This window comes from Haemaphysalis longicornis, unplaced genomic scaffold, assembly GCF_048455015.1.
Source record: "Haemaphysalis longicornis isolate Haplotype H1 unplaced genomic scaffold, Haemaphysalis longicornis Haplotype H1 scaffold_10, whole genome shotgun sequence".
Taxonomy (NCBI): Eukaryota; Metazoa; Arthropoda; class Arachnida; order Ixodida; family Ixodidae; genus Haemaphysalis; species Haemaphysalis longicornis.
Window position 1 is genome coordinate 145343388 of NW_027526204.1, and position 15689 is coordinate 145359076.

At 47.5% G+C, this 15689-nt stretch overlaps 2 protein-coding genes across 4 annotated transcripts; one reads left to right on the forward strand and one right to left on the reverse strand.

The window, feature by feature from the left end:
• Positions 1 to 75: 75 nt before the first annotated feature.
• LOC144159589 (uncharacterized) lies at positions 76 to 9498 on the reverse strand. Its single transcript, XM_077691173.1, has 3 exons — positions 9310 to 9498; positions 7129 to 7374; positions 76 to 1152 (listed from the first exon to the last, which is right to left on the reverse strand). Exons 1-3 carry the CDS (start codon positions 9349 to 9351, stop codon positions 535 to 537), a joined length of 906 nt encoding a protein of 301 aa, XP_077547299.1. The 5' UTR covers positions 9352 to 9498; the 3' UTR covers positions 76 to 534.
• A 347-nt stretch (positions 9499 to 9845) lies between these two features.
• On the forward strand, positions 9846 to 15514 carry Rps7 (ribosomal protein S7). Of its 3 annotated transcripts, none has more exons than XM_077691174.1 (5): positions 9846 to 9956; positions 10937 to 11011; positions 11092 to 11187; positions 12097 to 12423; positions 15401 to 15514. In XM_077691174.1, exons 1-5 carry the CDS (start codon positions 9861 to 9863, stop codon positions 15476 to 15478), a joined length of 672 nt encoding a protein of 223 aa, XP_077547300.1. In that variant the 5' UTR covers positions 9846 to 9860; the 3' UTR covers positions 15479 to 15514. The 3 variants fall into 3 exon arrangements, with proteins under 3 accessions (XP_077547300.1, XP_077547302.1, XP_077547301.1); XM_077691176.1 differs by lacking the exon at positions 9846 to 9956 and adding an exon at positions 10464 to 10526; XM_077691175.1 differs by lacking the exon at positions 9846 to 9956 and adding an exon at positions 10524 to 10703.
• The last annotated feature ends 175 nt before the right edge of the window (positions 15515 to 15689 follow it).

The following is a 15689-nucleotide window of genomic DNA, read 5'->3' on the forward strand; positions in this document are numbered from 1 at the left end:
GTTGCGATCTCTCTATACCTTTCACCCTTGTTTAAGGAAAGTGCCTTTTCATGCGATAAAACACCAAGGGAGCCGTAACCCTTCGGCAGCATTTATTCATAAATAACCGCTGTCAAAATGCCTCTGTACATATATACAGCAGCTGGCTTGGCCACCGGGGCCACAGCTAGCGGGTATTCACAGCCATTCTCTTGGTCGGGGGAGGAGGACAAATACGTCTGTGCGTCTCCCCTGTCTTGTCTCGCGGCAGTCTCCGCAAAAGCGAGGGGGAAAGTGCAGGTGCCTGTGTGGTGCCGGCACCATTTGGCACGATACGTCGACTTCAACTCCGGGTTAGGGGGATTCCTATAAAGCGAGGATGCACCTTGCACCTTCATCGGTGCAAAAAAGAGAGTCTCGCAGTGCACGTGCTGTCATGAGCTTGTATGGGAGAGTTCACCTCGCACACACACACACAGTCTCGCCACGAAAAAGCGGACACAGTTTTTGCAACGGGTCCCTGGAAGAAGAGGATGATGTGGAAGCGGCGGCGGCTCAGACGGAGCGCGCCGGCGGCCACAGCGCCACGCGCCTGCTGCTGCCGTGCCTCTTGACGTGCTTGGCTAGGTGGTCACTGCGCATGAAGCGCCGGTTGCACAGCTGGCAGCAAAACCGCTTCTCGCCCGTGTGAGTCCGGCGGTGTCGCGAGAGCTCGTCGGAGCGCGAAAAGCGGCGCCCACACCCCGCCCACTGACACCCGAAAGGGCGCTCCCCTGTGTGAGTCCTGACGTGAGCCTTGAGGTGGGAGCTCTTGAAGTACGTCTTGCCGCAGCCCGCGTAAGTGCACACGTAGGAGCGGCGGCGTTCTTCCGGAATGGGCGCTGGAGCAGCGTTGACGAGTAAAGTGGCCTGGACGGGGCGTGCGACGAGGAGTTGCACGGCTCCGACGGGAACGAGTGCCGTTTGTACGAGCGCGTCTTCGGTGTGCATGACGGGAAGGAGCGTGGGTGGCTTGGGAGCGATGGCGACGACTGGTCGCGTGGGCTCGGGACGCACGGGTTGTGGAGGGGCGATGACGGGGGGAGAGCACCGGGGGGGTGCGCGGACGATCACCGATACGGGGGTGCAAGTCCGCTGGCTGGTTGGGGGGCTGGGGTTGTCCGAGAGCAGGAGCTGTTGGAAAGAAAAAAGGAGAGAACGGGAGGCTTAGGCACTCCGGCTGCCCAACTGTTGTTGAGTGAAAATAAATGCATTGGTTACAGGAGAGGTAGAACAATGTTGTGATGCTCTACCTGAATACAAAGATGTAATTCCCTTGAGGTTTTTTTTTCCCCTAGTGCAAAAACAGTTAGAGCATAGGCTCTTCCATAATATGAAGATGTAGTTCGTTTTAGATATGTTTGTGAGTGCAAAAACAGTTGGAGATTAGACTAAGTGTGATTTGATTAGAGTTGGCCCATAAAATTTCTTTCCTAAAACGTTTAGTGTAGGCTTCGACAGATCCATGCAGGCTATTGTGCTAGTTTTGACTGGCACGGTTCCACATAGCTGTTTGCTTGCTGGACAATTGTGTTCCAAACAGTCTGCAAAATTTTTTTTCTTGCTGCAGGTTTGCGATATTTAGAACGTGCCACCCAACGGGTGCGATCTTTTTAACCTACTGAAGTTCAGAAGCGAGGAAATCGACAATACTCTAAAGGAGAGCGATCTTTCACTTGGAAGGCTGCCGACGTTGATGTGCACTTTTGACTCGGCCCAAGGTTGCAGCAGTGGTAGCAGCAGAACGTGTTGTTTGCTCTTATCTCTGCAAGCTAGAGATAAGGTTTATCTACACGTAGATTGCACTGTGTTGCAAGGGGCAGCCAAGAGTGGCTAGCCAAAGGCTGATATTGACTTGCCTAGGCAGGCCTGGTCACTGCAATGAGCCTGTGCTATCGATGCTTTAAAAGGGAGACGGCAGTTCTGAAGGTATTTTCATTTTTTGAAACCTTCGCTCGGCATGTTTCGCCAGTTTCTGTACGTGTGACGAAATTTAAAAATTCGATTGCCCAAATTTTTGTGCGCAAAAGAGATTGGTCGAGCTATCATTCTAGCTTTGCAATTGTGGTGGTGGCCGTAGAAATTTTGAATGTTCGAAAATGCTAATAATTTTGTCTCAAGATTTGCTGTTTGTAGAAACAATTTTTTGTATTTTTTTTAATGCCTGAAGATGCTGTGAGCAGCAATTGAGCTCTTGGGTGAGAAAATGAAGGATGAGCTTTTACAAAACATACGCAACTATAGTCCCTTAATGAATCCGGGCTTACGAAGCACTTAATAACTGCTTTGCAAATTTGATTTAGAAGCGCAAACACCATAGCTGATTTTCCTTTTTTGCGTAATGCAAATAATTCTCGTTTCAACAGATTTCTGATAAACAACTTCTGTCTGTCCCCTCAGTCTCATTTTGATGAAAGTCTATAGCACTTTAGGACTAACATTTTGCAAGGATGTCTATTTGACAGTGCAGGTAAAAGCAAATGAGAATCTCAGAGGATCTCATTCGATTTTTAATTGACTCCCCTCCCCCTTCCCCTTTTAAAAACCGTGCACTAAATGTGCTTCTGCTATTCGGTGGCCTAAAGCTGGAATTCTGGAATACTGCGTTTTCCTTTTGGCAAGATTGAGTTGGAGAGCCAGCATCAATGCTTTTTTTTTATTCATCCAAGGGCTTCTATTGTTGACAGCTGTGAAGTTGCACTTCAACAGCTGTGAAACTTGTTTATTTGTATTCTGCCGCACGAGCAGATGTGGAGCCGCTTCGGTGAGTGATGCTTGCCGTTATAGTTGTTTTTGCGCAGTAACCTTTAATTTTGCATGATGACTAATGCACTCAATCAAACATAGTTGGCCGAATCTCTGCACTCGAACCGACCAGCGATAATTTTGTTGACTAAGCTGCTCTCCTACGATTAAAGCTTAGCCCCTAAGTGGCAAAAATACAGGTATCCAATGTCAACGTTTCACTATTTGTGTTGATTATATTATTCATTCTCTTTTCCTTACTTGGTATCACCGGCAGACAGGTTTAATGGAAACATGGTTGCCGTAAACAAGCTTTTTCGATGTGTTGTGCCCTTATTTTAGCCATGTTCTTTAACATATTTTCTTTTTGTAGGGTAAAGCAACGTAATGGACGATGTATTTCTTGTGTAATGGATATTTATTTGTAAATGTTTTTCTGGACTTATTTTTGTTTCAAATGGGCACTTACTGGGCCTCGCCAAATTTCTCCTGCGTAGATGCCGCCAATAGCCGATTTTTAACATTACAACCTCAACCACATTCTAACCAGACACATTTGAGTGCAACTTCCCACCTGGGTGTAGCTAGTCGGGGTAGATCAATGCAGAGTTTATTTGCAGCGATTCCCATACGACAACCAAAAAATTCTTTGATCGGGACTGCGTTGAAGTTTTTACTTAAGTGCTAACAACAGACTTTTCAATTTTGCACAGCACAGCGCCCGTGTTTGGTGTTATACCTGCCAAAATGGGAAAGCCTTGGCAAATGGAGCTTAAAAAAAAATTAAAGCCGTTCCACTCAATGTAAAAGCTGTCGGAAGTGCAGAGCAGTGATTTGCCGTAATGGGCTGCAGCGCCGTTATCAGCTCACTGCTACCACCCAATGCAATTCACATTACCCGCCTTCGCAGTGCTCACGCGCCCCCTGCCTGAAACTGCGCCAGCGGGAGTTCTGTTCTTTTTGAGCTTGATTTTCCTCCTGCATGTGCTGGCATTGCACTGCCACTTTTTTTTTGCTTACTATCGTAAAAGCCAACCAACGAGCGTCCCCAACTAAATGAATGTGGCGGCTGCCAGTTCATTACGTATATTTTGCCTCAAAAGTACCTACAGGTTTCTTTGCGCTAAACAACGGGGAGATGTATGACAAGCGCCTGCGGTTCGCGAGTTTTGAACGCTTATGACTATATCAACCGCTTGGCTTTTGAAGCCTCTTGGTTATGCCGCAACGACAGCGGCTACAACGGAATGCCGGCTCTATTGGGTCCACCGAATGAGCTACGACGACAAGGCACAGCCCTTAAGTGCTCTACCCTTAAAAATCCAATAACGTAAAATCCACCAACGTGAACATGCAGTGTATAAGTGTATTCTTGGTGCCTTGGCGTTTTTGCCCACAGATGTGAAATCGTTGGGGGGTATAGGTTTACAGCTTTGCTGTAAGCGTCCCAGTATTTTTTTAGTATGCGTTACGAAGCGCTCCAGCGGGAGATATAAACGAGTGTCCCAGTGTTTTTTCAGTGCTGGTTGCGTTTTAGCACAAGGCATAAACAAGTTTCCCAATGACTAAGTGAGACGACGATTATGACGACCAGAGACGCCAACAGCCCCAGCCCCTAAAAAAGCTTAGGCTCTGCTGGTAATGTGATCATGTGAGTTTCTTTAGGACGTGGAGATAATGGGACTCGGCGCATTGCCGAGACATCTGAAAACTGTGCGATCACAACTGCTTGTAGGTGACTATGGTTATCTTCCGTTTCACAAGCCGAGAGATTCCTGGGCTGATGAATGGTATGATGTGTTCTAAAGCACTCTGGAGCCTCAACGAAGACATGGATTGCAAAGAGAAAGCAAAACGAACACTGGACTGTACGATGAGTATGTGGATTTGATTGCTCCCACGTGACAGCGCTTCCACATGTCATAGTCTGTGCTCTGCAAAAAGGGGCCCCTCCCGTTTATTTGTGAACTACAAATTCTGAAGTTAAGGTACTTATCATTCAGGTCTGTTTCAGAAATTTCCCTCTAAACTTAGCGGGGGGGGGGGGGGGGGGGGGTAAAAAAAAAGAGGGTAAGGTAATCACTCTTTCTAAAGATCCCCAGACAGCTTAACTTAATACATGGCCTAGGTTTGTTAAAGACATGAAACCCACAATTTCAACTTTGTACAAATTAAAGTATTTTTATAATTGGCACATTCACGTAACGTTTGGAGAAAATTGAAAGAAGCACTGCATACTGGACCTGATAAGTTTTTTTTTTCTTTTTTTTTCCATGCACGGAAGTGTTACCATATTTACAGGATCCAAGTGAGAGCATTAGCCAGAATATTTTAATATACTATCTAAATTATAGGATTATTGTGTTTGTGTTGCTTACTATTACATCTCGGAGTTGAGGCCTGCTGGTACGAATTGGTTAAAGCAAAAAAAAAAAAGGAAATATCTAAAAAAAAAGGGACATTAGGATGAACATAAGTCTTGAATCTTGCGAGCGCTCAAGACCGCCACAGCTGTCAACAGCTTTCTTTTATGCATACATGCAGCTAGATAAGACATGGACTTTGAGTCTGCAAAGCAAGACGCCAGCAACTCTAGTCTTCCTTGCTGCCACGACTCGCAACAAAGTAGGAGCTTGGGAGCTTGTCAGTACGCAAGGATATCACACCTATTGTGTGCTTATCACTTGGGCAATTCGAACTCAGCCTCTTCAATTGTTTGCTTAGCTGCTCCGAAATAGACCGAGGTCCATGTTATTTGACAGCCCATTTATGATGGTGCACAATAACTCGCGGTGCGATGGAACCCCTCTTGCATAAAAGTTTGTTTCAGAGCAATCTTGTCGCTAGAAGCACCGGTTCAACCGTGAAACGCCATAATTGGTTGTAAATCCCACACACACACACAAAAACGTGTCGATGCATTTTAGTTGGGGAATTTAGTTTGGGGCATGCTCAGAGTTGTTAAGCGGGGTGGTGGGAACTGATCCACGATTGACAAGAGTGTTTCGTTTGCTAGAGTTCATCACTTATTAAATGTGTGGCACCTAAGCAACTGCCAGTCATGCAAGTTTGCTATGCAAGGTAAGCTACGAGGAAAAATTGTTTTCGCAACTTTTTTATAATGCTAGCATAGAAATTCTCCAAACCACTGTTCTCATTTTGTTATTCCCAAAACTACCAATTGCGCACGTTTAGAAGCGGAACCCAAATTGAGGTGCGAAACATCGCCACCCACTTCCAATCTGAATGGCGCCTACTATCCCAATACCCTACCTTGTACAAATATTTGTGTGGTTGGATCAGTAAGTGCTCAGAGTATCAGCAATGATTCTTTAAGCTGAGCCTATTATTCAAGATAAAACTTCTGCAATGTTCCGAGCAATCGCCCACCCCACCTTTATGTGTGAAATGTTCAATTTACTAAAAGACCCCAAAGAGCACCCACCCCCTAAAATCAATGGCTTTAGCGCCGATGAGTGAACAAAATAAACGTGACTCATGTATTCAAGTGTTGATGCAGTCACTTATTTGTCCTTCCTGAACTTGAGCCAAAATGCTCGCCATCTCGTCTTTTTTAATACCGTATTTTCGCGCGTATAACCCGCCCTTGCATATAATCTGCACCCCCACTTTCAGTTCATCGGAAAAGAAAAAAAAATCAAAGCGCTTTTGATACAGGAAAGGCTGAACGAAAGCTACTGCTCAAGAAACACGTCACATACTATGTAGACAGATAAAGCGTAAAATTCAGCAGCTAGACTGCGCTCGTCCTTGTTTTTTCTTCCTTGTCCATTTATGTTTTTCGCAATTGCTGCCATGGAAGGTTCAGTCAGTGTTACTGCGTAAGAGCTTCACGGCACAACACGCATAGCCGTGAAGCTGCACTAAAGGAAAAACGCCACGTATTATCCGCACCCCTACCTTGCTACAGAAATTTTCGTATTTTTGGTGCGGGGTATACGCGCGAAAATACGGTATCTCCACAGTTTTGGTTGGCGATGCGGCCACTTTTCTAGTCCTTCGCACCCGACCCAAAAGATCACCCATCCTGTATTCTTCGCTCGATATTTCTGTACTCCGAGTGGGCGTTCTTTCGGAACTTTACGGTAGCTACATAATTGCAGCAATTATTATGTTCTAGGTTAGGTCTTAAATAGTTCCTGGCACCGCCTATTTTGTCCACTGCCTGCAACTCCACCATATTTGGAACCTCGAGAAACTGTTACACCAAATTCGACAAGAACCGCAACATCTTATCTCATCAGAGGTCTGTTCTAGACTAAGTTCAAGGGTGGTTGTGGCAACGCTCTCTCAGGGAAGGGGCTGTGGGTGGGGAGAGGAGTACGGGGTGTGTTTTGGTCGTACCCTGGCCAGCTCGGACGAGCCAGGCACGGGTGGTTGCTGGCGTTGAGCGATGGGCGTGGCTTCTTCTTGCTCGTCTTCAGAGTTTGGCGGCGTGAGGTCGCTGCCTGGCAGTGGCGGCGGAGGCATCCCCGACGCTTCCTTGTTGACGCCGCCACGGTGGCTCATGGCAAGCAGTGTCTCCACTGCGAAATAGTCGGCACGCGCCAGCCGTGCGTCGTCGCTGCCGTTGCTGCAGTTGCTGTCCATCTGAAAGACACCCCATGGTCGCTCACTGTCTGAGCGCCATGTTTTGCACCTGGAAACGCTCGCGCAAAATGGCACTCCGGGGCTCACTGGCCTCTTTTGATCTCTTTTTTTTTTTTTTTTACAACGTGTTTGCACATAAATGCAGACAAAGGAAGTCAATCGTATGCGTTCAAAATGCGAGATTGCAGATTTAAAAAGAGGCACTGGCAACCATACAAGTGCGGACCCATTAAGAAAGTTGTAGACTCTCAATCTCTCCGCCTTTACACAGTGTAAAGTACAGACGTATTGCAGATTACACCTTTATTTGTAGGCACTGCACCGAGAGCTGCTGAAATCGAACTTTCACACATTGTAAAGTGCACTTTTAAGTAGATTACACCTTTATTCAACAACACTTTCTTCTCACAAGATTTACTGGTGTGTGAAATCGGTGCTCAAGAGAGACAAACTTTCTTAGAGTCATCTGTGTTCTTCATTCTGGCCAGCAATCTTCACCTTAGGTATATGCATGGTCATACATTAGAAGTCTGAAAACTTCACAAGACATCAATTTCTTTTCTTTTGGTAATGCTAAATATTAGCTTAAAACTTGAGCATAAAATGCAGAAACACCTTTGACGCACCAAGAATTTGTCAGCTACACCCAATGTAAATCAAAAGATCATGAAAGAACAACCAATGAGTTCATTTCTTGCCAAAACACCTTATCAAACACACGTCCTTAACCTAAGCTATTGTGTCTGGCGACTTCATAGCCGCCCTATGGTATTGCAGCATTTAACTCGATACTGTTCATAGTTAGATGTTCAGCATTGTAAAATTGTCGGGCAAATGCTTTAAGACCCAACATTCGTTACACAGAAAATGTGCTGGAAATATTTTTTTTGCGGGCGGTATGACTTCTAAACACACCCGTATTGTCTGCCTGGTTCAACACTGAACCTTTCATCGACTTACAATTAAATCTCGAATGTCTAGTTTATAAATTTTATAGTACTGAAAACAACCACCCTTTAGTTCAATCCTGCACTTCCTGGGCAACTTTTGTGTTGCTGCCGAATGCGTCATACTAGCGGCAAGAAACAAATTGCGCAACTGAAAATTTGAGGAGGAATCTAAACGTTATAAACTAATCTCTGCAAACTTCGAAGCGTTGGCATTTACTGGGCCGTAAATTTCTACGACAGCAGCCTTCCTTATCGACCATATCAGTTGCAGGGAACGTTAATTAAAACGTCATTCGACAGCGACATGCACTCATCCCCTTGTTCGTATCAGCGACACGAGCCCCGCGCATCCGTCCCACTATCTCGCGATATGTCGTCTGCTCCAAGGATGGTGGCTCTGAAAAGCAAACAACCAGAGTTGGCTCTTATCGCTACAACGACCCCGACAAGGGCCGTATTTGCCCCAGATTGCAGTCGCGGGCGTTCTGCAACGCCCCGCGCTCAAGCCCACACACAAACAGACACACTTTGGCCAAAAAAATATCTGCGCACAGCGGCGGGTTCTCTACTGGCTTGGTGCAACGCGGAAGCGTGGTTCCTGCAGTGGCATTTCCGGGAGTCTGATCATCAGCTGACTGGCTCGGTCGGTGGCTGGTGTTCGGCGCCGTTTCTTACCTTTTTGGCCGTCCGAATAGACTGGGAACAAAACGGACACGGGACAAAAACGGATAGATATATACGCCAGGGGATGGAAGACACGCCGGGAGCCAGTGTTGCACGAAATTGGCGCCCACCGTAGGGGCGGCTTTTTATTTGCACCAGTCAGCACGCGATCTTTTGCTTTCCAGAGAGGAAAAAAAAAATTCCCGCACCGCTTAGGCCACCGAAGGAAAAAGCGCGCAAGTTCGGGTGTGCGCAGACGACAGAAAACAGCCCAAAAAAATGACGGACGGCTGGCAGTCGCCGTGGGTTGCAGTCTACTTACAGAGTCTTCGTGCGGAGGAGGCGTTTGCACGAAACGTGTCATGGAAATCTTCAGCCCGGTCACACAGAAGAGTTCGCAACACCGATCTCGGCCACAACGCACAACTTCGGGAGAAAAACAGAGCGGATTCTCGCACGCTGGGGGTTCCGTTGTGAGAAAAAGCGGCCGGCGCGTTGGGGAGCTCTTTTCTAAGGTCGAGCTTGGGGGGCCGCGCCTTCTGCCGGCCAATGGGACGGCGTGGGCTCGGCGGGCGCGTCCAATGGCGCGCCGCCGTACACGTGATCGCGGCGTGCCTGGGGTGTATGTGGGCACGTGCACGGCGGGTGCCGAACTGCGTGCTCCTCGGCTGACCGAGCGGAGGGGTGGCTCCTCGGAATAAACAGCGGCCCTTGGTCTCTCTTCCCGCTGTTGCTGGGGGGCGCGCTTTGGGCGACCCAGCCGACAACGCAGGAAAAAAACCGCCGTGGTTTTGCCCCGTGATTGCTGGTGGATATGGAACTCGATATTTTTAATCGTTGTGCTGTACTAACGGCATTACAGGTTGCGTGTGAATGCGTTCTTTGTTGGAAGCTCTCGAACGAGCGCAGCTGTTGCGCGACTTTCGTTCGCGATTAGTCGCGCAAAGTTGTGCAGGTTTGATCAAAATCGTACGTGTAACTACTGAAATAGAATATTTTACCGTGTGCTTTAATAAAACGGTATTAACGCGCATGAGTTCGTCGTAATGTTGCAAGCGCAGCTGTGAGAATAAAAAGTGATGCAGCGTCGCATCCAGTAAACTGGGTGCTGGCGGCATGGCGCAGCAGTTTTGGTCTCAGGCTTTGATTTATTTGCTCCTTCGTTGTTTCCACATCGGCCAAACTGGAGCCGAACATTACAGAAAGCATCCGTAAACAACGAGGACTTCGCGTTTGCCAAGGCGTGTTTACTCATACGACGCCACGAATTTACGGCAACGGTGACGTCATCTTGCGCACGTGATCGACGCACCCCTTTGTGACGTCACTTTTGTTTTTGCTTGGATTTGCTTTGTTCTTAGGTATTGCTAGAGCAATGTCAATGCAGCGCCAAAGGTTGATGCCGTAATGTTCACTAGTGCCGCCGTGCGGCAAGAACCGTAAACGACATTTAGGTTGCGCTACCTACTGGCAGTTTTTTAATAATCTGGTGTTGAGGCTAAAACGTAGCTACTTCCTTTTCCGGCGCAAGCGCCCAAGGTACCGTACCATGTCACAATAACCACGTCCTTAAATCTGTAATGTTAATATAATTGCTCGTTTTTCTACCAACATTTGCAGTCGTTTGTGTAGCTGAAGTCTTTGCCTATCCTATTTACTGCACAAACCGTCTTAACCAGCTCTGTATATTTAGATGTAAGTTGATTGACCCGCAAGGTGCGTGCATTAGCTCACGACTATGTCCCTTCTGCCGGCGCGATCAAAGTTGTTGATTGCATTAAACTCTAGCTCAAAAACCCGTGTTATGCTTGTGTTTAATTTCGAAAATATAATCTTAAGGCTAGTGGTAATGGTTTGCTGGCTAACAGCTTGATGACAGTCAGTACTTTGCCGCGGCGTTCGGCACGCTGACACGGTGCTCGCTTACAGCTGCTTTGCTTTGTTTGCAGATGTATTCCCAAAACGCGAAGATTATAAAGCCTCAGGGCGAAAAGGTGGACCAGTTCGAGGCGGGTATCTCCCAGGTAAGGAGCGCATATTTGCTTACGATCGGTGGCCGTCGGCGCCGATTCCTGTACTTACGTCGGGGGCGCTTTGAATGCAGACCCTCCTCGAACTGGAAATGAACAGTGACCTCAAAGCCCAGCTCCGAGAACTGCACATCGTCGAGGCCAAGCTCGTCGAAGTGAACGGCAAGAAGGTGAGTGTGACTCAGAACGAACAATCTTCTCGCGGGACCCAGAGCGACAAGTCGGACGTTTGCCAACACTAATGGTAGCAAGTCAAGCGTCAGTTGTTGCCGCATGCAGTCTAGTGATGAACGACGTGATTGGTGAAATCTCTGATCGCAAACACGTTATGCACTCTAATTTTTTTCTGAAGGCTGCAATGCAACGCAGACGCTTGTCCAGAAAGTTTTCTCGGGGGTGCAGTGATTTAAATGTGATTGCGAACCCGGATCGTTTGTGCATGTTGATACAACCCCTTGCTCACTGTTTGTATATGGCAGGAGAAAAGGTAGGGGGATATGCACAGACCTGTATGTGTAAAGCTATGCAAATGCACGCGGAATAAATCCAGCAATGCCTCGCGCATAGAATGCGGGGAAATGAAGTTCATGTCGCACAACTGAATAGCGTCCCGGTTTTTAGTTTGCATGCTTCAAAGCACCGTGCTTGCATCAAATATCTGGCAGCTTGAAGCCTCATGTTTTTGAGGTTGCATTGTGCAATTTTATCTGCATTGCTGTGGTAGATGGGAACATCTGTGGCTGTTATGCCAATTACCACAATGTCACACTGGCTTACAGTGTGTTTCAATGATTTTTAAACGTTAAAAAAATATTACGTTCTTTGTTTTCAGGAATTTAGTGTTCCCACACAGGTTGAACAAGGCAGCAATTCACTAAGTGTGGCCCTGGGAACTTCTTGTCAGTGTGTCTTCATGGCAGAAATTGGCGGGGAGGATGGCGTTAAAAAAAGTACGGCTTTTTAACGCACTTTTCTCGTTACTGGACGTGTGTGAATTGGCTGGGAAAAGCTCGGAACGTTGGTGGACTGGTAATAGCATAACCGAACGGTGTTGACGTCTTTCTCTCCCCATTACGCAGGCCATCCTGATCTACGTGCCGGTGCCGCAGCTGAAGGCGTACCAGCGCATCCAGTCGCGGCTGGTGCGGGAGCTGGAGAAGAAGTACAGCGGCCAGTACGTGGTGTTCCTGGCGCGGCGCAACATCCTGCCCAAGCCGACGCGCAAGACGCGCCAGCGCCAGAAGCGGCCCCGCTCGCGCACCCTCACGGCCGTCCACGACGCCCTGCTCGAGGACCTCGTCTTCCCCGCTGAGATCGTGGGCAAGCGGGTGCGCATTCGCCTCGACGGCTCCCGCCTCGTCAAGGTGCACCTCGAGCGCAGCCAGCAGACCAACATCGAGCACAAGGTAGCTCTCCCTTCTGGGGTCTGGCAAAAACTTTCCTGTCTGGCATTTTGTGCTGTGCCTGTCTGTACAAAGTTGTTTGCGTGTTTTGATGGTGTGCGTGCCGTAAACAGGGCAGATGTGGTGGACAGACAGCTAGTCTAGTTGGTCCAGATTCGCAGTGGGTTAACTCTGACGAAAGACAGCTCTAAAAAGTGTTTTGTAGGGGCAGGGGCAGTCTTTGCAACGTTTGTGTTGCTTTTCAGGGCGTCTGGCAACATTCACTGCCTGATGGTGTTGTCTACGTGTTTTGACTGCTGTTGTAGGGGGCAAGCTAGGCGAGTTGGTCTGGATTTGTAGGAAATGAACTAAGACAGTTCTAAACAGTCGCTGTTGTGAACGCAGAGAAAATCTGCGGAACTTGGGTGGCTGCTGTGTTTTTGTGTGCGCGGTTCAAACGTGTCGAAAATTGTCGGCCTTTGGCGTACCATGTAGTAGGCGGCCTATGGCGTCATGTGCAGTTTGGGTGGTCAGGTTGGTCTGGCATGAAGCTAGTGCAGAATTTTTCATAGGGGGTGAGGTGAGGGCTTCCGAGGGGATGTTCGAGGTGGGAAGGCAACGACTGGCAGTCTGTCTCATTGCCGTTGTAGGCAAGCGTCAGTTGTTGCCACTTGCAGCCTAGTGATGAACAAAGTGATTGGTGACATCTGTGATCGATAACACGTTATGCACTCTAATTTTTTTCTGAAGGCTGCGTGGCAGTGCAGACGCTTGTGAGCTGTCGGGTTAGCCCAGGGTGCGATGTTGAGCGGCGTTCGGGGTGCGCATTTATTGGCATTGGGATACCTGGCTGCTCTGCACCAGAGGCCCAGGAAGTCGGCTTGCTAGCTGCAAGCCAGTGCCACCCATTTTTGGTGACCCGGAGTCAATACCATGGTCTATACATTGTGCATTCATGACCAGCATCGTTGCTCGAAATTAGGTAGTCAGTGCGCATTCACGAGTAATTGTCGTCAATCTTATGAGCTTCCATTCCTGTTGTGGACGATATTTTATGCCGGGGATTCCAATGTCTCTTCGCTGCGGGAATTTTCTTAATAGGCCAGACAAAGTGAAACTGAGCGGCTTCTTTTGGATTCTGACTTTGTTGCATGTGGCCCCTTTGTCATTTAGCAGTGCTGAGAGGAGGCGGAATTTCCTGGTTACTGCACCGCGCGTTTTGACGGCTGCTTTTGGCTGGGCACTTGCTTTTGGTGGTACAAGCAGTATGCAGTTTTCAGCAGAAATCTTCGATCACTCCCCACTGAACTTGAGGGAATGCTGAAATGAATTGGTTGGCCTTTCTTTGTGACTGCGTTGTGTAGGCCATGTAGTCAATTCGGGCTACTTAACAAGACTCTACAGCTACAGTTTCTGAGGTGGGGCACACGAGAAAAACGTGCACTGTTTGTGGCCTCTGCGCCAAGTGCCGTAGTTGTCAATAAGTCTTACGCTGTGTGAGCCTTCTAAATTTAAGGGGGGAGGTGGGCATCGGAGAAAACTTTATTTTTTGGCGTAGTGTAATGAAATTTGTTAAGCACCTTGGAAAGTATTCCAAATGGTGAAATCAAGTTTCATAATCATACCATCAGTAAAAGTTGTGCTACTGAGATTTACCTAGGGAAGTGGCGAAACATCGTAGGAAGTTCTGAATACTTTTAAATTGTAACCAAAAGAACACTACAGGGTATTACATTCCTAGAATATTTTTTTTTAAACCCGGTGTTTTTTATATATACAGCATTATTTTCACCTTTTGGACACAACTGGCATTGGCATAAATACTAAATTAAAAGATAACAAGGCAAGCCACAAACCTCAGCTAGCAAAACATTACAAGATATGATGACTCGGCCCAGGCAGTTGGCTTTGTTTCAGCTTCACATTGCATACACGCGCAGTAAAAAGATGCGTGAACGGGGTGAATGCGCTGGCATATCTGTGCAACAGCTAGGGTCAGAATCAGATATTAGTGCTGTAGGCTAGAAACGAGACCACCAGCAACTGCACTTCGCGAAGTGGGCGTTCCTTTTCCCAATCTGCTTTTTGACAGCTTTCCTTTGGTAGGGCGGAGCTCGTTGATATTGATGACCAACTTTGCCTGAGCGCTGCCCTCCCATATGGTGCCGCGAAATAACCCATGTTTGCGATGAAAATGAGAGCCAATGAGCAGATGGCGATCTAGTAAAATTGAAAGTGGGTGTCGTGAGGAAGTAAATGGGTAACGCGGTAGAGAAATTCCAGCATTACTTTTCTAGCAAACCACCAGTCATGAGCTGTCAAGCAAGCGGAGAGAGCTACAGAACTACGGTCCAAGTTAAAACAAGTCACCAGTGCTTAGCACGAGGACGCGGGTTCAATTCCCGGTCGCGGCAGCCGCTTTTCTGATGGAGGCAAAAAGCAGACGCTCGTGTGTACGAGATTTCGGTGCACGTTAAAGATCCCCAGGTGGTCAAAATTAACCCAGAGCCCTCCGCTATGGCGCGCCTCATTGCCTGTGTTGCGTCGGCGCGTTAATCAATCATAGAAAGAAATTATCAGCCTGTGGTGTTGCTGTAATCTGGTGAGGCAATGTTTACAACTCACTGGAGTGTTGATCAAGATTGATTTCCAAATTTCGGCGTATATCCTGATGTCAAAAAACAAGAAAACGGGAGAAGAATGCGGATAGGATAGAAGATTTGTCATAGATCTGGGTCTACTACTGTGCAGATGGCCTCTGATGCCAATCAACGTTGTTGTGTATGCGTGCAGTAGAATGTAATGTTTCTAGCCTGTGTAGTGCGTGGTCTTTCATGATGATAAACAACTCGGAAAATGATCACTGTGATTGTTTTTCCAAGACACTCTAATTTTTTACTGATGACCACCACGCATGTGGCTCGAGGGGTTGGCACCCATGTGGCTGTACGTGGTGTATAATTTTCGGTGTTTTCTTTTCTTTTCTCCGTGTGTGTTTCAGACGGACACCTTTGCAGCCGTGTACAAGAAACTGACTGGCAAGGAAGTGACATTTGAGTTCCGGGAGCCCCCCTTCTGAAGGGCTTAGGACCTGTGAATAAATGGGTGCGACATACGCTTGTGTACAGATGGCTTGCACTGATTTTTACTTGCACGCTGTGCACCGTTATCTCTGGCGACACCTAAGGGCTCAGTTAACAAAACTACAGTTACATCTTGTTGATACGATTTGGCATAATACGTTTTTCGTTTTATTCCTGGCAAACGTCCCTTCGAAGTGATGCATCTTT